The sequence below is a fragment of the Pimephales promelas genome, chromosome 3 (assembly GCF_988280905.1).
Source record: "Pimephales promelas chromosome 3, fPimPro1.hap1.1, whole genome shotgun sequence".
Lineage (NCBI taxonomy): Eukaryota > Metazoa > Chordata > Actinopteri > Cypriniformes > Leuciscidae > Pimephales > Pimephales promelas.
In genome coordinates, this window is record NC_142771.1 from 25,162,081 (window position 1) to 25,184,587 (window position 22,507).

General features: G+C 36.4%; 2 protein-coding genes across 9 annotated transcripts; both read right to left on the reverse strand.

Moving 5' to 3' along the window:
* Nucleotides 1-226: 226 nt before the first annotated feature.
* Nucleotides 227-8,861, reverse strand: kat7a (K(lysine) acetyltransferase 7a). 8 transcript variants are annotated; one of them, XM_039686791.2, is made up of 16 exons: nt 8,657-8,861; nt 7,036-7,177; nt 6,611-6,790; nt 4,941-5,174; nt 4,206-4,288; nt 4,032-4,118; nt 3,763-3,852; nt 3,598-3,687; nt 3,217-3,255; nt 2,276-2,467; nt 2,037-2,126; nt 1,808-1,948; nt 1,624-1,717; nt 1,240-1,386; nt 796-902; nt 227-689 (listed from the first exon to the last, which is right to left on the reverse strand). In XM_039686791.2, the coding sequence occupies exons 1-16, from the start codon at nt 8,669-8,671 to the stop codon at nt 591-593; spliced, it is 1,830 nt and encodes a 609-aa protein (XP_039542725.1). In that variant the 5' UTR covers nt 8,672-8,861; the 3' UTR covers nt 227-590. The 8 variants fall into 8 exon arrangements, with proteins under 8 accessions (XP_039542725.1, XP_039542724.1, XP_039542727.1 ...); XM_039686790.2 differs by having other exon boundaries at nt 3,577-3,687; XM_039686793.2 differs by lacking the exon at nt 3,217-3,255.
* Nucleotides 8,862-16,784: 7,923 nt separating this feature from the next.
* On the reverse strand, nt 16,785-20,299 carry aoc2 (amine oxidase copper containing 2). Its single transcript, XM_039687691.2, has 4 exons — nt 18,545-20,299; nt 17,849-18,134; nt 17,615-17,747; nt 16,785-17,520 (listed from the first exon to the last, which is right to left on the reverse strand). Exons 1-4 carry the CDS (start codon nt 20,112-20,114, stop codon nt 17,239-17,241), a joined length of 2,271 nt encoding a protein of 756 aa, XP_039543625.2. The 5' UTR covers nt 20,115-20,299; the 3' UTR covers nt 16,785-17,238.
* Between the last annotated feature and the right edge of the window lie 2,208 nt (nt 20,300-22,507).

A 22,507-nucleotide genomic window follows, 5' to 3' on the forward strand; every position in this document is an offset into this window, starting at 1 on the left:
TACTGCAATGTGTCTGTTCTAAAATACACATTAGTCTCACTTGAAATAGTAAAATATTATTTTTTACTTACAGTGACTTTGGCTAATGTCAAATATGGTTTGAAATACATATCTGGTTTAGAGGAATTTAAAAAGAAACAAGAACCCAATTAGAAGAGTCAAGCTCTTCAGCTCACAAAACAATTAGCGGTAGAAACACATAAATATATAACAGTCAAATAGTCAATTCTCTAAAATAAAGAGATGCACATTTTTTATTAACTGTTACTAAAAACAACAGTAAAAACAACTGCCATTTGAGTATAAAACACTGGTACTCAACTCAAAATAAGTTAGGTGATAGGATCTCATATGCGCAGTTCTACAATGCATGTTGAAATGTTAACCATGTTTCAAAAACCTAGAATAGGACAGTTATGGAAACTCTAAATGCTAGCTGCATCATGTGACAAACACGATTCAGTTGAGATTGCAGATTTACTTGTAACTTACTGTAACAAGAAAATGCTTTCCTATTTGTTAAGCTTTTCCTATAGTGAGCAAGACCTGCTAAACTACAGCAAACAGGGAAGAGCATGCAGATTATTGTCTTATGTTCCTTTGGGTGGGCTCCACTTCAAGGCCGTAGGGTCAATAGTCTTACTGCTTCCACGTTTTCCCTCTTTGGTTTTCCAATCATCAATCAGATCCTAAAGATCATTCAATCAGTTAGATGCATTACATTAAAATAATAAACCTATAATTCATTTAAACAGTCTGGTACTAAAATCACTACATACATTACATTACAATTACCTGTCTTTTTAAGATCAGGTGCTTCCCTTTCCAGTACTTCAGCATCTGGAGTGACTGTAAAGTGCTGACTATGTCTACAGGATTGACAGCTGTTTCTTGACTGATTTCTGCTCCCAAGAGTAAATATATGAGAAAGAAAGAAAACAATTCGAGGAAAAATCACTATTGAGTATACCATAAAAGAAAATACATTGCTGTTCAAAAGTCTGGGGTCGCTAAGATTTTTAAAAAGTCTCTTATGCTCATCAAAGCTTTATTTATTTTATCAAAAATACAGTAAATGTAATTTATTCCTGTTATGTCAACCTGTGAACCTAATCAGAAATGTTTTTTTCCCCAATAATTATTGTAACATTTTTAATATGTCACTTTTGAACTATTTAATGCGATGTCTTTCTTTCTGACCCCCCATTTTTGAACAGTAGAGCGTGTAACACTAAGTACCTTTAATGGAGATTTCTTTGCCCTGGAAGTTGTGCAGGTAGCGCAGGAGAACTTCTTTCCAGTAGCTCCTGTAACTGATGAGGCCGAGATCAGAGAGAGGCCGCTCAGGAGAGCCAACCTTCTCCTCTACTTTGGACAGCAGGTAACCTGTGCAGATACCAGCCATTCACACACGAACATGTTCATCTCTTCCATTAATTACAGCATACAAAAGGGCCCGTGACCACACAGTAAAGGAGCCATTTTTAACACATTCTTTGCCTTTTAAAAAATAACTTATCATAAATAATGTAACCTGTTATTGCAATCGTAAATTTGCAAGACCGATCTAAACACAGGAATGACCAAATGTAGATATAAAAGGTCTAGATCTACTGCACTCACTGAAATCAATCAGCATCTTGCCATAACCCTGCCTCATATACTGTGGCATGGTGAGGATGCAGGAGACATTGTAGTTCAGGAATGAATTCTTTTCCTAAATCCAAATACGTATTTTGATTACCACAAAACCATCACTTGCAAGGTAACTGAAGTTTGTGGTGCACTGGATTCACTAACAGAGTACCTTGGAGAAGTATCCTACAAGATGGCAGCCGGTATTGTCAGCTTCAGTCATCACATAGAAGAGGAACGGCTCCACATCATAGTACAGTGTTTTGTGGTCCAGGAAGAGTTTGGCAAGTAGACACAGGTTTTGGCAATAAATCTGCAAATAAAAAAAATGCCAGTGAAATAAATATGTGGACTGACTTGGACTGATATGTGATAATCAAAAGTCCTGGTAGAAGGTCTACCTTGTTTTTCTTGCCATCCACTTCGAAAACAGATATAGGCCCTTTTCTGTAAATCTCATCACCTGGTGGATGTTTCCACACACATTTGGCCTGATCGCAAGTGAAATAAGAGAGAGGTCTATGTGTGAATGCAAAAACACACACTTATCAACAGAATGATTTAGGGCTGAATAACTGAAGTTGGTGTCTCCTCAAATTCAAATTGAAACTGTTATTAACTGAACATGTGAAAAAGTTACCATGTGACGTCGCAAAATAGTCTGACTCTTCATGTATTTTAGGCAGAACTCGCACATGTAGAGACGGCCAAGGCGTGCGTACTCTTCGGGGTACGGCGAGTGGTACCAAGTGTCCAACTCGTAGCGGCCAAACACAATGGCCTTTATCATGTTGCCGCCCTCTGTGACCTGTCCCTCGAGCCGGAGTTTTTCCTGCAAGGACCAATGAAGGGTGGGAGAAACACAGGTCTGACTAGAGGGAATGACCACACTGAGTTAGAAGGAAAAAACCTACCACAGAAGATTCACATGTGAGTGAGGAGGAGGTTGAGATATAGACTACCGTTCAAAAGCTTGGGATCAGTTAGATTTGTTTTTAAGAAATAAATGAATGCTTTTATTCAGATGTCACAGTAAATTCACATTGTTACAAAATATTTCTATTTCAACTAAATGGTTTCCACCTAAATATTATGTTTTAAACATTGATAATAAAGATAATAATAAATGATTCTTAAACAGCAAATCATCATATTAGAATGATTTCTGAAGGATAATGTGACACTGAAGACTGGAGTAATGACGCTGTATTTTTGATAGCACAGGAATAAATTACATTTCAAAATACATTCAAATAACAGTTCTTTTAAATTGCAATAATATATGACTGTTTTTATGGCTGTTCAAAAAAAAATCTGATAAATGCAGCCTTGGTGAGCATAAAATATTTCTTTTCAATAACGTTTAAAAAAAAATACCAACCCTCAAACTTTTCAACGGAAGAGTATTTTCAGAGAATGTTCTAATTAATAAACAGATGGCAATGTAGAAATTAAAGTTAAGATAGAAATAAGCTGGAGAAAATAAGAAGGTGCATGTAATGTTCACTCAAGTTAATATTATTATTTTCTCTTAAAGGAACAGCTCAACCAAAAATAACAATTCTGTCATTACTTACACACCTTCTTGTTGTTCCTTATGATTTTTTCCCCAGTCAAGCTCTAAAAGATGATGAAATACAAGTTTGAAATGTCATGGTGGTTAGTAAATGACAGAATTTTTGTCCCTTTAAGGAAAGGTGGTCTTGGCAGAACAGATAAATTATTGTGCCTTAAAACTTTGAGTGACACTCCATGCTACAGATGAGAGAATAACAGCAGTGTGGAGGCTACAGTGGAAGAGAATCCAGCGTGGGCCCATTGCATATCCCAGAAATCAGTGGTGCGAAGGCTCATCCCACCTGCGATCTTTACAGATTCATGAAAATGAAAGGGGAAAGGAGAAAACAAGTGGGCGGAAATGTGATGGGTCTTCTCTCTTACAAGATCATCCGAAGCACGTGCCTGGGCTTTTCTAAACAGCTCCAGGTCATAGTCACTGGTGATGTTCTCCAGCAGAGGCTCACGACTGCTGCCATGGGATGGTCTGTGCTCCTGGAAAGAGTCAAACAAGAGATTGATACATGCATCTGCTGAGGGATCTTCATATGTGGAGCATGTGACACCCACCATGTACTTGTCTTTTTGTGGAACAGAGTTTCTCTTCCTCCTCATCTCTGTCACCTTCTCCTTATATCGCAGCTGTCTCTCTGCCTGGGCCTGGAGGGAAGCGGTAACTCAGACAATGTGAGTGCAAGAAACTATTTAATTGACACATAAAGTTCATTGCACATAGAAACTGAAAGAAGCTCTAAAAGAATGTCATTCAACAGGGATCATTACTAGGGCACATACCGATTCACGAGTGAGGATGTTAAATACTTGATGTGCTGTTTTACCTGTTGCCGGGCGGAATGGCGGTTCTCATCCTGCCGCTGTGACAGTGTCCTCTCCTCCACATGTTTGTCCCGGGAGCTTGCCTTCACCTGAGTAAAATGTTCGATTTTTAGGCAAACCTTGCTGTTTCAGCAAAATATCATCTGGATAAAGGTTTCGTCGGTAACAACCCTTACCTTACACTCGTCTGCTGAGAGGTTGTGGTACAGTGGACATCCAGATATTGAAAAGTGCCTTTCATGTTTCCCTGTCAAATGTCCTGAAAGGTGGAATTGAAATATTTCAGTCTTTAAATCCAGCATTAAAAAGTCTGTAAACATAACAAAACCTAAAAAATAAAACCACTATTAACACATAAATGAATAAGAGAAATACACTATCGTTCAAAAGTTTGGAGTCAGAAAGATGTTTTTTTTTTTTTTTAATAATACTTCTATTCAGAAAGGACACATTAAATTGGTCAAAATGGACAGTAAAGACATTTATGATTTTTTTTTTAAACTTTCAATTCATCAAAGAATCCTGAAAAAAAATGTATTATGATTTCCACAAAAATATCAAGCAGCTCAACCGTTTTCAACGCTAATAATAAATGTTTTCTGAGCAGCGAATCATAATATTAGAATGATTTCGGAAGGATCATGTGACACAGAATAGGAGTAATGATGCTGGATAATCAGCTTTGTCATCACAGGAATAAATCGCATTTTAAAATGTATTAAAATAGAAAACAGTTATTTCGAATTGTAATAATATTTCACAATACTCCTGTTTTTACTGTATTTTGGATCAAATAAATGAATGCATTGGTGAGCATTACAGATTTATTTTAAAAAAAATTGGACCCAAACTTTTGAATGGTATTGTAAATATTCTTATTTATTAAAACAGAGGACATGAAATCCAATTACCAAGTGAATTACAACCAGGTGTGGGGCACTTCATGTTAAAGTTGTAACTCTCATGAAAGCGCCGTCTTTTGGGCCGGTGAGCAAGGCCGGATTCTTTCAGCGATAGTTCCTTTGCCAGGCTCTCATCATGAGACACGTTTGGGCTGGACATGTCAATGTCAGACTCAGAGGAAGGAGCATTGCCTGTGGGCGTCCTGGGTGGGGACTCATCATGGTCTGTGCTTTGCTTAATGTCTGGATGAGCAAGACAACAGAATACCGGACCGTATAAAGTCTAAGAATGTGAAAAGGTATATTCTAATCATCACATGAAATCTAAATATAAATGAAAACTGTACTGAATGTGTAACCAACTACAGAGGAAAGGGAGAAGAAAACAATACCATAACAAGAGGAGGTAAAAGTGAATGTATAGCTAACTACATACAGTACAAACCACATGTCTTGAAAGTTGGGATTATAATATTTAACATATTTATCAGTAATCTACAGTATAAAAATGATTCAATATGTGATGATCAACCTTATTAAAAGAAAAACTGGATTTAATAATTATAAAATGTTGATTGTTGTTGTCCCATAAAGACACGTTTTTTATTTTCTCCAGACAAATTTAACACATTTTTCAACATTTTTAAAAAATTAAGTCAAAATTAACTAATTTCAAAAGGCAAGATGCCTTTGAAATGCAACATCGGGTAATTTTATTAACCCTTGAGACAAAAATATTTTTGAAAACCAATTAAACTGAGTTAACTATTTTAGGGTGTTTGTTTGTTTGTATATGTATTTATTTGTTAACAAATGAAACAAATGGAAAGTGGTGCATATGAATTCAAATTAAAGGACAATGGAAAACATAGGCAAAAGCCACGGAATAACATGAAATGAGATATGCGTTACTTGAAATAATAATTTTTTTTTGGCAGCTTAACAAAGAATTATGAAAATGATATAAACTGCCGTTCAAAAGTCTGGGGTCGCTGAGTTTTTTTTAAATGTTTTTGAAAGAAGTCTCTTATGCTCACCAAGGATTCATTTATTTGATTAAAAATAAAGTAAAAACAGAAAAATTGTTACAATTTAGAATAACTTTTTTTTCTATTTAAGTATATTTTAAAATGTATTTCGTTCCTGTGATGGTAAAGCTGAATTTTCAGCATCATTACTCCAGTCTTCAGTGTCACATGATCCTTCAGAAGTCATAATATACTGATTTGGAAACATTTATTACTATTTACATTGTGGATATGATCAATTATCAAATTATATCAATAAATTGGCACTACTTCATATTTTTGTGGAAACCGTGATACATTTTTTTTCACGATTCTTAGCTGAACAAAGTGTTTATTTATAATAGCATTTATTTGAATTATAAATCTACTGTAAAATTATAAATGTCACTTTTGATTAATTTAACATATCCTTGCCAATACAAGTATTCATTTCTTTCAAAAATGTAATCTAACTGACCCCCAACTTTTGAATCAACCTGTGAGAAAACTCATGTTGTGTGAAGTTAACATGTTTTATGAACTCTGACTTGTCATCAATAAACATTCATAAAAAGAGCAAATGAAGAGAAGCACATGTGAGCAGAGCTAAGCATGGAGATACTCAAATGAGGGAAGGCATGAGTGAAGAACCATGCGGTTTTCTCCTCCTACCCCTCTCTGAGATTTCCCCATGCTGCTCCGTGTCTGAGCCAGAAGAGCGACTCTGCCGCAAGGGGTATTTCTTGGGCGAGACTGTCACCCCCTGCTGTTGACTACGAGTCACACGGCGGGTGGAATAGTTCACCACCTTCTCTGAAACCGGGGCAGAAGGGTTCCCCACAGGACTGGAATCTAGAAACAAAGCTTTCAGGTTTGTTCGTTCATTCCTTCTTTATTTTGTTCTCCACCAATCACGCTTTCTAACAATCAAACCATCACCTATTGGTGCAAGATTACAATTATATTTTTATGTTGGGGCAAGAAAAATCACATAATAATTTCAGAATTCCTACATGGTCCAATGAAAAAGTAAATAATACTTCTACAGAAGAGCTCTTAGTAAATCATATAGCAATGGCTGCTCTCTCGTGTCCTACCTTGCGAATTGCGGCTGAGTCTCAGAGAGGATCGAGTGAGTCGGGTGTTTCTAACCGTGTGGGTGTCACTCTCTGAGCTGTCTGTGTGCTCAGCGGAGAAATCTGAATCCTCTGTACCTTCAGAGCTACTGCCCGCATTTTTCTAAGAGTCAGAAACATCAAAAACCTTTTGGTCACTGAATACAAAATGTATCTTTTTATTGTTATAGACACTGATCCATATGAGTTAAAATGACCTTTAAAAGGATGGCAAGTTTTTCATAAAAATTAATACTTAATTCAGTTAATTAAGTTAACTTAACTGTAACAAAAAACTTGACATGTGACAATGACGCTGGTGAGTTTCTCCTTATGTTTCTCAATTTAATCACACAGACCCAGGTGTTTAACTTCCAAACAGGGGTCCCAGTAGGTGCTCCACTGGGTCAGTTCATTCTTACCTAATTTTCTCTCATTTATTTAATGTAGCTAGTAATATATGTTCATATTCTTAATAAAACTTAAGAATATTAAATGTATTATATTATTTTCAATAACAGAAAACTATATTAATAAAATGTTACTGAGCTTATTTTTACACTGGGGTCCCTGGCTTGAAGGAATTAAAATATTTTAACTAGATTAATATAAAGATGGTTGTACACAATGAACCAAAATCTAATAAAAATGCCATGGGCTCTGATGCTTCAAGTCAGGTCAAGTCACCTTTATTTATAAAGCACTTATACAATACAGAGTGTTTTATAGCAACTACAGTGATAACAGGAAAATTGTGCATTTCAGCTGTTGTTCAGTTTCATTGTAAAGATCAACAATTATTAAAATTTCATCTATAAAGAAGTTCGGCAAAAAAATTAAGTAATCATCATCCAGCTCAGTTCAGTTCTCATACAACATTGTCAGTACGGTCAGATCAATCATATAGTTTAGAATATTAAGTGTCTCTAACTAAGCAAACCAGTGGTGACAGTGGCAAGAAACCCAAACTCCATCAGGTGACAGAACTGAGGAAAAAAACCTTTGGAGAAACTAGGCTCAGTCTCTTCTGGCCAACGAATAAACACAGATTATGATTCAGTATACAGTACATCACAGGTCAGAATCAATATTTTGGGTGAGCTGCAATGCATCATGAATCCTAATACCGCAGCTCACACGAATATATTATCCTGATAGTTAATATTGCATTATAACTTAAGCACGAATAAAAACATAATATATTAGCTAATAACAATGACTTTCCTTCTATCACAAAAATATAGGCTATGTGGCTGTATTTTATATAAGCTTAAAATATATAAACATTTATTTTGTATTTTTATAAAGTCGTTGTGTGTATTAAAGGCTGGAAATATCTTATTAAGTAATTTTATATAAATGTTCAAATTAACTGGTACATTTCGAGTTAAATTTGATAGTTTTGACAACCATCCAGAACACATTCCCCGCACAAACAAATTAACTCGAAAAAGCATGACAGTCATTTGCTAAGGATGACTGCGACGGTGCCCATGCAAACTGCTGGATCTCGTGATGAGACATGAACGAACACACACACACACAGGTGAGTGATGCGAGCGCAATATGAGCATGTACGCAGCGCAGCTGGCCTTCTTCATACCTTCCGCCGCGGCATAGCGCTTCTCCGCGACTCTCCCTCACTGCAGCCGATACACAAGGGCTAATTTGCTTGGTTTCTTCATACAGTTAGATCGAATAAACTTGTCGAGGGCGGCATGTGTGATGAATTCCAGTGGAAGTGAGGGAAACATTAATCAGCAGTAAGGAAACTGTTTCATGACAGACAGTCACGGGTCAAGACTGCGCGCGCCTGTTGTTTACATTCTCCACTTCCGGTAGAAAAAAAACGTAAAGGTCTCACGGAAAATGAAAAGCACGATTAGGTAACTGTTGTGTTAAAAATATATGGACGATTTATTTATAGTTATTCTATTTTTTAACAGTTTACAAACGTCTATCAAGTAAGAACACAAAGAATGTTTTTATTTTATTTATTTATTTATTTTTTACCGTCGTGCAGTTCCTCCTTTTGTCGCCAGATGGCGATACTGAGACATAATGTCACTGATGAAGACTAATAAAAAACATAATAACTATTTATGTTTTTTTTTTCATCCTTGAGTTTGATTTTCTTAAGCGTTCTGGAACTAGTTATCAATTTTAATACATTCAAAAAAAAAAAAAATCCATTTATTATGAACAATTGTATGGTGTCATACAACTTGAAGTTGTGTGTATAGGCTATACCCTCCAGTCATTATGTGCAACATATCATGGTAAGTTTATTGTTCAAGCTTAATTAAAAAAAAGTGTTGAATTCATAATAGGGGTTACCAGGGCTAGTTGTGTAACCCTTTTAACTTTTTTGTTCATTTTTGAAAGTCATTTTTTTTCTGTAGGTACACTAAACAAACATTTGCCTTTTATAGAGGTGTTATCACACAAAAAGGGGTAAGTTGTCACAACTGAACCTGACATTGAACAGCCTATTTTAAGCTAAATTTAAACAGTAAAACAATTATGAAACAATAACCAATTTGTGTGAGTGCAAATAGAAAAAGTAACACAAACATATCAAATGATTATGTAGTGTATAATACATGTGCATACATTTTGACTGAAAACTTTATTCTGATTGATTCTTTATTGACTGATCTCTCTCTTCCACAGCTCTTTCAATATATTAATGATATCTCTGCTCTAAATTGTATACATCAAAGCATAAAGTAATATTTTTTTCCTAGAATAATACAAAACTGGCAAAGTGAGAAATAGTAACAGACTTAATTGGCAAAACATAAAAAGCTTAATGTGCTTTCATTCTGTGGTATACATTTGCTAATGTGCTCATGCAGTAAGGTACAAAACTTATTGTGCTTCTACAATTGTAGTTTGTTCATGTAGTGTAACAGCTCAGCACTTCTGTACATCACACACGACCAGCGTCGGCCAATAGTGAGCCTGCTTGTGACGTACAACACAGAAGCGTTACACTGCGTGAACTACCTCGAGGCCCACAGAGAAGGAAATGAATAGTTGAATAAAGTCGTTATTTTTTTAATTTAATTTTTTTTTTTGCATACAAAAAGTATTCTTATCGCTTGATAAACTTAAGATTGAGCCACTATAGTCACTTAGACTATTTTACCCATTACTTTAACAACTTTTCTGGGCCGGCAAGTTTCAATCCCTTAGAAGCCATATGGAGGAGTGATCTAGCTCTCAGATCTCATCAAAATTATCTTAATTTGTGTTCCAAAGATGAACGAAAGTCTTTACGGAGTTGGAACAACATGATGGCGAGTAATTACTGTCAGAATTTTCATTTTTGGGTGAACTAACCCTTTAAACAGCAAAACATTTATATGAAGAGCCATTCTACAAAATGACCTTCAACATCTTTGTGTGAGTGAACTTGATATGGTGAAAAAAACAGAGCTGCTAAGATAAATGAGTTCACAGGTTAAAGAGGAAATTCCATTGGACTGGAAACCAGGAAAGATACTTTTCAGATTGTGAAATGTTGTGATTTCCTTCCTCTTAATCTCAATTGATTAGAAAACACGCAGAGTACTTTATTAAAAGGGGAAAGGAAGGTTAACAGGAAAAGAAAAAAGCAAATACAGCAATCTTTCAATACTGAACATCTTTCATTATTATGTAAAGAATTTATATTCTTTATATCTGATCTATTTATTAAATCATTAAATAGGTTCATGTTTAGTGAGCGTGGTTTAAAGAAACTGTTTATTATGACAACTTGACTCTACCACAAATTAAATGGTTCCCCGGTTGATCTGCGAGACTGGCCATGGTGAGTGTCTCCAGATGGTTCTCATTTTATAGACAAACCAACACACTAAATCAAAAGCAGATTTCACAGCGGATTCTGTCCCCTCTTCAAGGAAGTCCCTCCCCTCTTCAAGGAAGTCCCCCCCTCCATCGCATGACTTCTAAAAGTCATGCGATGGAAGCTGCAGGGGTTTACACTGTGATCACATCACTGCTGCCGATTTTGCAAGAGTGCGACCCCCTAAAAAGATGGTAAGAGAGATAGCATCTTCTAAAAGGGTATTCATGGATATTCACTGAAACAACCACATTTACCACTTACCACTTGAGGACTAGGTTGAGCCAGTCTCCAACAACAGCAGCCTAGACCAGATTCACTCCCACTGCTGATTGTAGGTGGAACCAGATGGGAAAAAGTAATAAAAAGGTTGTACGCATGTCTGTAGACACAAACCAGCCTTGGGCATGCCTATAATGGGTCTGCACTCTGCAGGTATAACGTACTGCTTATCCCATACAAGACTTCCATACTGTCGGTCTACTATAAAACAACAGTATTATGGATCTTCATTCTCAGTCTATGGATGAGCAATGAGAGTCTCAGCAAACACAATACACTATTTGTAAAATCTTATCATCTTGTTTTCCATGACTTCAATCCAGACTGTTATGCAATGACCCGTGACTGAAGTCTCTTCTGCTCAACAAGGCTGCATTTATTTGATTAAAAAACAACTAATATTGTGAAATATTATTACAATTTAAATTTGTTTTCTTTATATTCAAAATTCTGCTTTGATCACAGGAACAAATTACATTTTTAAATATATTAAAATAGAAAACGTTTTTGTTTTTTAATTGTCATAATATTTAACAATATGACTGTTTTTTTATTATTTTTTGGTATTTTTTAATCAAATAAATGCAGCCTTGGTGAGCAGAAGATACTTCTTTTAAAAACATAAAACAAATCTAGCGATCTAAAACTTTTGAACAGGAGTGTATAAAGGTTGGGATCTGTAAGATTTTTTTGTTTTTGAAAAGTATCTTATGTTAACTAAAACAGTATTTATTGCATGATCAAAAAGTAAAACTTTTGATCTTTTATTGAGAAATATTTTTTTAATAACTGTTAATACATTTTAAAATGTAATTTATTCCTGTGTTAAATTAGATGCTTAAATCTTCAGCATCACACGATCCTTCAGAAATCAGTCTAACATGCTGATTTGCTGCTCAAGAAACATTATTATTTGGTTGCTTTAAAAGGATTCATTTATTGACTACATAGGACCTAAGGTCTGTTTACTCTTTGTTCACTCTGAAATGCTTGATTTGAAAGTTTTCTGGATGTGCGCATACTACTACTTAGAAATTTTAAAGAACATCTATTTGAAATAGAAATAGTTTTTAACATTATAAATGTCTTCTTCACTGTCTCTTATAAGCAATTTAAGCATCCATGATGAATACAATTTTTATTTCTTCAAAAAACATAACAAAACAAACAACAACAGAAAAACTTACTGACCCCAAATGTTAATCGGTATAGTCTATGCAATGTGTATTGTATTGAAATTTAGGAGAAAATGATGTGCTATGACAAGAAATTGTGTTCTGTAGCTCAGTTCTGGTTCTCTAGTGTGAAGAAGAACCAAGAGTTTGACTGAGACTTTCACTTGACATTGTTTACCTTGACTTGACGTGATGGATAATTTCTAGAAACCTCTGGAGGCCTGTTCGTGTGAAGAAGTTCTGATCTGGAAGAACTTCTGAGGTCAGCCACTAGAACTATGTGGACAAACAAAGATGGAAAAAAATGTACAGAGCGGACTGTAAACAAGAACACTACCTGCAGGTTGTTAAGAGTTCTCTACGGAGACATGCAGTCAATGTACAACATGCTGCATTGATAAACATTGTACTACCATAACAAAATTTCTCATTTGTGATGCCTTCTTGCATTTTAACATGTTTTGCATTTTGATTTCTGTCAAGCATGCATCTTTGGCCTTCTGCAGTCAACAGTTTTATTCAATAGAGCCAAATGTAGCTCGCATACACAGGAAGACATCCAGGAAGAGCTCAGTTCAACAAAGGGCAGCTCAATCTCATGCTATCTGCTCAAGTCCAGTCTCTGAGGTATTTCCCCCACAAAAAAACAAAACAGATAACCAAAAAAACAAAGCAAAAACAACAATGGCCAGCTCCTTTGCGTATTCAGCTTTGAAAATAAACACTGTCCACCACATGTTCTCCTGAAATGTGGAATTTGTATTTCGTTATATATATGCTGGCCTGGAAAACGAGATGTTCCAATGAGAAAGAAGATGATAATAAACGTAAAATGGAGTAGAGTGTATGTAACATCTTCTGTCTCTGAGCGTGTTGGATGATAAGGAGATATGTTACAGAGTGAAACAGCAATTTTCTTAACATTATAGTCAGAAGCACTTGCTTTGCTTTCCATCTTCATGGTAATATTGCAACGTGTTTGATTGTATCAGTTATGTATAAAGTTAAAGGATATGTTTAGTTTGTTTGCTTATGTGTTGTTTTTGCAAAAGAGTCCTCATTATGCAAACCTTTGCCTTTGATTGAGCAATGAATTGAACAGTACGTAACTGTGCAGCCCACAGTTGGAAATCATGATCTGTATTCCCAGAGGGAGTGCTGAGAAAGTTAAAAGCTGCAGCTGTATAGAGCTTGCGTAACCCCTGGAACCATATGGAATCCTAAGAACAAGCCAAGACATTACTCTTTCTGGGATTTCTCACAATTCTTGCAATGATACACAACCACTTATCATCCCTCCTATGAAACTATGTTGAAACAGGTCTTAACGCAGTATTATTGAGGTAATATTTATAAGCTACAGAACAAGTAAATTTTGCATCGTATGCTGGATCAAATCTTCAAATAAAAGTGTTCCCAACTCAACCATTTGTATCCCTGAATTACGAATCCTGCATTGTTTTTTTCTAAGCACTGTAAACCAGTCTCCCACAGTCTCAACCAATCTTTGTTTATTTGAAAACAGATTGATGGGGCTGCAGAGTTCATTGGCTGGGAATGATGTAAAGATATTCCAGTCTACTTAAGGAGTGTACAAGAAATTCAATCACTCAAAGAAAAACACCTAAAAGCACGAAAACAAGTAAAAGCACAGCTGGAGTTAAACTGTTGTATGGTGCAATTGGTCGTCTTCTTATAAGAGAAGAAAGTACTAGCAAATTACAAAGAATTGTGAGATCTATAGAGTGATTAAAAACTGAAATACTAATCATACCAAAAAGGGAGAAAGAAGTAAAGCTGCTATTGTTTAAAAATAAAAAAAGCTTGATTAGTAATCAGTAGTCTTTTTGTTAAAAGATCAAATTAAATTTTGAATATCAGTGGGGTTTTTTTTTAGATAAAATTCACAAACAAAATGTGACCATGACAGAACCATGATATTTGTTTGTTTTTCTTAAGGTCTATCTGGGTATTGACAGAACTGTCTGTTCTTTGTCAGCAACTGCTTATTCATCACTCTGACGGTCTATTTTCAGTTCACCCCAGTATGTCACAAACACAGCACATACTCTAATTAGTCATGTTTGTTCAGAAAACCAGTTTGTCTGTTTGTAGATATAAAATGTTGTTTTATTGTTTGTAACTGTTTGAAATGACACGTGAGACACATTGTTTAAATCTGAGAGACTGCAGCACAGTGATCAATTCTTTTACCTTATATAGGGAGAATAGGCTAGTTGCTGCAAGAACTATGTCTATCTCACAATAACTATAAAGAGTCAAATGACTAATTACGCAAATGTATTGGACAATTTGGAGCTAATTGTTCCATTTTATTAGGGCAGTTTGTCATGTTTTTATAAATGTATGCAATAAATGAATTGCAATATTTCATAGCCAAGCTCTGCGATAGACTGGCCCCTGATCAGAGTTTTCCAGAGGATAAGAGGTATGGAGAATGGATGGACGGATTTCTTAATCAGAACAGTTTTTGTATGTTACCGACTTTTTTTCTGTTTAATAATTGTATTTACTGCTAAAATTTTGACGTGTACATTTGTGACAATATGCCCTACAAAGACAACAGTACATTGAAAATGGTTGAAATGTAACAATGCATTTTTGTAGTAAGAAGCTCCACAACTAGCCCATATGTGTGTGATGGCTTCATAAAGTTCACATACAGTATCTCATAGGACGTAACTCATTGCCAATGTTTAAGGAGTAAAGTATGAGTAAACTAAGATTACATGGGCGTAACTGTGACGGTTTCTGCGCTCTCCAAATGCACCATCTGGAATTCATTGACTGCTGAGATCTTAACAGAATAGCTTTATACGGTATGTTTATGTGGGGGAAGGGTGTCTGTTTGAGACTTGAGATTTGGAATGTGTTTAATATATACATACATTAGTCTTTAGTTGCATGTATACCTTGCTGGGGGCAAAATAATCATCAATCCTGGAAGAAGTTTCTTGTACAATGTCAGTTCTCATAATTTATAGCCCTCTGTCAGGTCATGCTCTTGTGTTTGGATTCCTTATCTGTTCAACTGTGAAACCAGGCCTGTTTTGTATCCATCTGCTGGTGGCTAATAAGGAATCTGAGGCTTTAATTCAACAGTCTCCAATAGAGAGTATGTGTGTATGTGAAACAAGCCACAAAAAGACAGAATGCGCAATTAAATGATTGCGCTTGACCTGGAAGAGCATAGCAATAGCAATGCTAAGGTCATAAGTTAAATTCCCAGGGTATACATGAACTGAAAAATGTATGCTGATGCTGAACGCATTGTCATGATGATGAACCTGCACCGCATGTGTAATTTGAATTTTTGAGGGTTTTTGTCCTTCAAAGCTAGGCTATCATATTCAAAAGATTTTGAATATAGAGCACAAGACTGTCATGGACTACTTTGATTGAGTTTTTGTGTTTCTTTTTTGTTCTTGTTGGAACTATTGAATGGAAAACACCTGCAAGAAGATTTTTCAAAACTCTCCTCTTTTTTTTTTTCTGCGAATATGAGTGTGACTGTAAGTAAATGGTCTCTGCAAGTTGCTTTGGTGCAAACTATTCATTTAAAGCCCCACTATAGTAAAAACCCTGTGTTTTATCCCTTAAAACTCATCTTTGATCACCAAAATGACATTTAAACAATTTTTCCAGTAAAAACAATTCTTCATGCCTTAAAAATAACTCTACAACTTTGCTTCATTTAGAAAATGTGGATCCACGAATATGGATAATATTAACATTATGGTAATATTACATAATTAATATGATCAGTTTTTGCTTGACTATGTTTTTAAACAGCTAATAATGTGTTGAAAATGTTACACCAACCATGTTCCTGTTCACCATCTCAGAGTCAGACAGCTGCCTTCTAAACATCGGCATCCTTACCAACGCTTTGATCAACTCAAAACGTCATTGAAAAAATGCATGTAGTTCATCATAACATCGTAATACATCATAGGTAATTCACCTGTTATTTTGCTACATGCACCCAATTTTAAAGAAAAATACACCAGGATAACCTGGCATCTTTTGATATCCCTCTGCTTCGCAGTATGATTGATATGCTAAAGCTAAATAAGACTGTCTTTGGTTCAATGCAGTTTTAAGGAGAAAATACTCAGCAATGGTGTTGACTGATGACTTGCAGAAAGCATATTAAAACACCGCATAGACATATAAACCACATTAAAAAAAATGTGATTTTCACCACAGGTGGACTTTAAAACATAAGAAGTATGTGTCATTTCTGTGCTTGAAATGTTGACTGCTCATATTGTAGTTGTTTTTCTTATTGTTCATGATTATTCTTGTTATAGTTAACAGGTCTTAACATTTGAAATTACAGCCATGGTTTTATTTTATTTAGAAATGAAAGTATGACCAAAATAACCAATCACCAAAAGTCACCCTTTACTTTTTATTGCATGGATGAACATTTTTATATAAAAAAGTGAGATTAGTGAGGCGTTTTATCAGTCTATCTAATATAAATCTCTCTTTTTTCTAAATCTTTCTATTTTTTGAAATAGTTTACAATGTTAGAAAATGACCCTTCACGTGAACTTTAAAATAGTTTTTGCAAAAAAAAGATAGGAAAGAGGAAATAGAAATGATATGCTAATTTACTAGTCTAATTAAAACTAGCATCAACTAAGAAAACACCAGAAATGGTTATCACTAATGACAACAAAAATTTTGACAAAGACAAATGGAGAGAACATCCATAATATATACAAATACAGCAACAAAAGCAGTAAACAACTTGACAAAACTAGCTAGAGTAAAGTGAGCATGAAGAATATACTACTGCAAATGTTTAGCAAGACTGTAACAGCATACATATCTGGATTAAGATCCTTACTCAAACTTCATAACACCTTCAAAGCCGTGGTAAGTGAACGGCTCCAGTGTGGAACTGCATTGATCCTTTTCCAGACACGCCATTTTGTTGTACTCACAGTCACTCTCCAAGCCTTGTCCAAAATACACTCCATCAGGTGAGTTGATGGATGGATCTTCATCAAAATAGTTGTGCGGTCGAAGGATGACGCCACCACCATTGCCCACTGTAACTGTGTTAGGGATGTCTTCAGCATGCGGAATGTGCAGGAAACCAGCGGTCACCCATGCTACCAAATCCTTAAGATGACATAATAAAGATCATTATTTGAACGAATGACACATTGACACGTCTGCTAAATAAAAATATTCTGACGAAGCTGTCCATCAATACCTCATTGTCGATCACCTCGTTATCTTCAATATATTTGCTGAAGTCAACAATTGGGGTCCACATGTAATTCTGACCAAAGAGACTGCTACTAGTCTGCTCTTCATCTTTATGCTTGGTAATAGCAACTTTATACCTAGAAGAAATAAAATGAATGTGAGAGAAGCTAAAGCTAGAAACCACACTTCTAAAACATGCATGCGTCATGTGGCATGACTCAAGACAGTGAGGACTTACCGTGCCCAGGACATGGACTTCTCTACAGACTCACTTTCAGGGAGGTGATCTCCAGCAAAGCTCACCACCTGAAGCCTGTAAGAGCGCTGATGGCCCCAGCGATTGGTCTGATTACTGGCGATATGAAGGTAACGGGGTGTTTTGGCATTATGAAGCATTGCCGCTTCTTTCTCTGTCCTGATTTGCAGCTCCACCAGTTGTGGTATCTTTGCTTTCTCTGAGGGGATCCATGGCAATGACACCTCCTTATATATCATGTCTTTAGTCTGAAATATATTCTTCACACCTTCAAAAAAGAAATAAAATATTTTGAAACGGTTTTGTGACTTACAACAGTAGATTCATGAGGTAGCCTATTCTCTGCAAAAGATGTAGAAGTGGAAGTAGCCTATTAAACTATTTTTTTTACCTAAATGTTCAATCGCTTTTTGCCTAGCAAGTTTTAAAATTAATCAATGTGTAATTAAACATGGTTATACTTTTTTTTTAAGATGTCATGTTAGAGATTAATTATAAGTACTGAGTAATATTAAGTAACTACATGTACTTGTCTTATAGGGTAGGATTAGGACTTGGTTTAAGGTTAGTTGCATGTAATTATGAATAATTTACAAGGACACTGTAAAATAAAGTTACCAAATATGATTCTAACTAAACTCTAAGGTTAAATGTGCTTGATCATTTTATGGCACTTACCTAAGATATCCAGGTCGACTTTAAAGTTAATGAAATGTGTATGGATATTTCCAAGGACATTCTCTGCAACCTGGTGCCCGTACTTCAGACTTCCATCAATCTTATAGGAGGATGATATGTAGCCCGTGGCGTGAACTTTCGCCTCCACTGAGCCGCTTTGATAGAAAATGAAGTCCCATATGTAGTCGTAGTTCCCTATAGCCGTAATTGTGCGGAACACCAGAGCGCTGTTTGCCATCCCACCGTAACCATTATGAAAGAAATCTGAGAAGTGTCGCCGCAGAGGTCGCCCAATGTCATGCTCAAAAACACAGATGGAGTTTCTGAAGCGCTGTGTGACGTTTGTGTCAATATAGCGGTACGTGTCTACATAGGTGGCAGCGTACGGACAGTCGATCCCACGCACGAGCTCGTGAGCGAAGCGACCGATTCCGATACTTGAGTCGAGGAACTTCGTGAGCATCATCCCAGGCGTTACAGAACCGTAGACAGACATCGCCTCCTGCACGCTGAGTTCGTACGCAATCCTGTCTCCTTTAAAACGAATATCAAACACCCTCATCCCAGTCAGAGAGCTCAAACCAAAAGCAAAGCTCCAGTCCAGATAAATCACCTGGTTGTTTTGGACGCTGAAACGTTTACCTTGAAGATAATACTGTTGTGGTCCTAAACCAGAAGGTTTTTCCCTTGGCTTCAGCGAGGCGTAGTTTGGGATATTTTTGTTGACTATCTTTTTTATACTAGTACCCGCTTGGTAATCTACAAGAAATTTGTCAATGCTTTCGAAATATTGGCCGTTGTACATCAACTTGTCAATCGTCCATTGTGATGTGTTGCTGCTTTCGTGGTTAATCAGCATCTCGAAGCCCACAGGATGGACGTACATGCCATTGAAATCGCGGAAAAAAGAGACCCAGGTCTTCCGGTCACCACTTTTAATGCCCCTCGGCATACCCTCAAACGGCAGCAGTTCACGTTTTTGGGGGATATAACCAAAACTTTCCCTTAAAGGTTTTTCAAGTTTTTTGAAAACTTGATAAAACAGTTTGAAGAGCTCCACATACTCCCCAATTGTCACTGTTCGGGCTGTGAAGGGCAACGTCGGCGTATTGTATTTCTTCTGAGTAACATCTCGATGCTGCAGTGGACCAGGTAACGGTCCCACCACATATTCCTTTAGGTAACCTCTTTCGCCGTTGAACACCACGACGATCGCTTCGCGTGCGGGCTTCTGTCCGTTGGCATCCAAGTAGCGCAGCACATCAGCCTTCCTTGGGAGCGAGAGGTCAATTAAAAAGAGAAAATTTTCAGAGGGCTTTGCTGTGAACGAACGGGAGATCTTTAATTCTTTTTGACCCCACATGTAGTCGCGAACAGATTTGTACTCCTCTGCAGTCAGGTCCGCGAAAACCAGACTTTTATTTGAATGTTTGTCTAGTAGAGATTCTTGCGGCCGGGACGTAGGCCTACATTTTGGAAGCCTATTCGAATTTAAGCATATCAACACAATGTTGATGATCACTGAGATAAGTCCCACAAGTATCAACAAGTATTTCAACAGAGAATTCATTATTGTAGCGACCAGTGTCTCTCTAGTGTTTGAGGGCAACGGTCAGCGTCAAAGTGAGAGTGCAGAATGGATCGCATGCTAGTGAGTGTTATAACCACACCCCCCAGAGTGCTCCCCTAAATTTCACACACGAGCCTGTGATATAATGTTAAGCCTACTCATTCATTCAAAAGTTGCCAATAAAATCCTGTAAATATATTTTAGTTTTTTTTGTTGTAATTTCACTAAAGTACAGTATTTACCTGGCAACTATATTTGCCAATAAAATCCTGTAAATACCACACAATCCAAGATTATGTAAGATTAACTCTACACTGAACATATATTTAAAAATGAATAAATCCATAGTCAATGTTGCAAGCAGCTTAAATATTTATTAAAACTGGCAACAAAGCATTGCAAGTCTTTTAAAATAACATGGTCAGTCTTTCAACTGTTAAAATCAACTTTCTATAGAAATTAAAGTCGAATATATAATTTGTGGCATTTTGGTACCAAACCCTACTCCCCTTTAATTTTTTAAAAGTAAAGAATTAAAATGTTAAAATCAACATTATGCCAGATTCTGTTGTTTGAGCTTATCTTCTGATCAGAAATAAAAATTCTGTAATTAATTTCTCACCCTCATGTCATAGCAAACCTGTAAGAGCTTTCTGTCCATTGACAGCCGCAACTGCCACTTTCAAACCCCAGGAAGGTATAAGACAGCATTAAAGTAATCCAGTTACTCCAGTGGTTTAACCTCAATTTTATGAAACGATGCTTCATAAAATCGAGTGCACATTATACTACTTTACTTACAGTAATCTTGGACATGCGTTAACGCAAAAATGTCTGCTTTTTGCTTCAAATTCTTCTTCTTCTTTTTTTGCACAAACAAAGCACCCCCACTACTTCATAAAATGGAGGTTAACCACTGGATAACTTCATACTATGCTCATATTTTCTGTTTTTCGTCAACCAAAGCTTACTGCACATACATTTTTGACACACCATTTTGTCTCCCCTCATTAAATTCAAATTTGAACAAAGCCTGTGCAATCCCATAATACCACACTACAGTAAGTTATTGTAAAAACGAATGAGCTACAGTAACAACAGCTCCTTCTGGTGACATGGAAATACTGTATACTGTTAACAACTGTAAAACATTGTCTGCCAGGTTGCAGGTTTAACTTCCAATGAAGACACAGTACATCACAAAACATCACTTCAAGAGGAACATTAACTGACAGGACTAGTGTCAGCATGTCTGCCTTCCATGCTGGAGAGTGGAGACCCTGGTTTGAATCCTTGTGTAGAGTAGGAAACTGTGTTCAGGGGATCAGAGGATCAGGCCCTTACTATCAGAGCATGCTACACAACTTCTTGTCCAGGCTATACATACTGTTCTATTGTAATGCTCTCCTGGCTGGTCTTCCAGCATGCACTATCAAACCTCTGCAACTGATTCAGAATGGTCAGCTGAAGTGGCCTTAAACGAGCAAAGAGAGTACACGTCACTCCAATCCCCATACACTTGCACTGGTTGCCAATCAATGCTCGCATCAAATTCAAGGCACTGATGTTTGCCTACAAAACAACCTGGCTCTGCAACCTTATACCTAAACTCACGACTTCAGACTTATATGCCCTTCAGAAGCTTAATTTCTGCCATTGAACTGTGCCTTGTGGTGCCATTCAAAGAGGTACTGTACAAAATTCCTTTCACAGACCTTCACCCGGACCGTTCCCTGCTGGTGGAACTCAACCCAAGCTGCTGATTCTTTAGCCATTTTCAAGAGACCGCTGAATGGCGCATCTCTTTCGTCAACATCATTTTATATACAGTATGTATATATTTTTTTTTAAAAAACCTTGCTACGTGTTCTGTGCTAGACTAACTGGGACTGGTCACAGCACTTGTATATTGCTGCCCTATTGTTAGTTTAATTGCTTCTATTGCTGTCCTCATTTGTAAGTATAGCTTTGGATAAAAGTGTCTGCTAATGTAAATGTAAATACAGAGGCCAGAAGCGCCCCCTCCCCCCCCCCACTCCCTTCCTCCCTCTTTCCCTCCCTTTATTTATTCAATAATTGCTGTGATTTCGCCTTATTGTAGTTCTTAGAAACACATTTGAACTGATGGAAAACAGGAAACAGGAAATGCCTTTGTGTAGATAATTCCAAAGTTTGCCTTGTTCACTTGAGGGTCATAATACAGCATACATAATTAATAGTACAATATAAAACAATACTCTCTTTTATGCAGACAATATTCTGAAAAATAGTCAGTTACTATAGTATTTTGGATGTATATTCTGAAAAATAGTCAGTTACTTTAGTATTTTGGATGTATCAGAGTTCCCACACCTTCATATTCTTTCTAAAACAAGAAATTGAAGAACTTAAGA

Coding starts and splice junctions, on each gene's coding strand:
- aoc2 (XM_039687691.2), bottom strand. CDS start 20,114: ATGAATTCTCTGTTGAAATACTTGTTGATACTTGTGGGACTTATCTCA. Junction 17,748..17,848: donor AAGTCCATGTCCTGGGCACG/GTAAGTCCTCAC, acceptor TATTTCTTCTAG/GTATAAAGTTGCTATTACCA. Junction 17,521..17,614: donor ACGAGGTGATCGACAATGAG/GTATTGATGGAC, acceptor TGTCATCTTAAG/GATTTGGTAGCATGGGTGAC.
- kat7a (XM_039686790.2), bottom strand. Junction 3,688..3,762: donor CACAAAAAGACAAGTACATG/GTGGGTGTCACA, acceptor GACTCTTTCCAG/GAGCACAGACCATCCCATGG. Junction 1,718..1,807: donor TTGTAGGATACTTCTCCAAG/GTACTCTGTTAG, acceptor ATTTGGATTTAG/GAAAAGAATTCATTCCTGAA.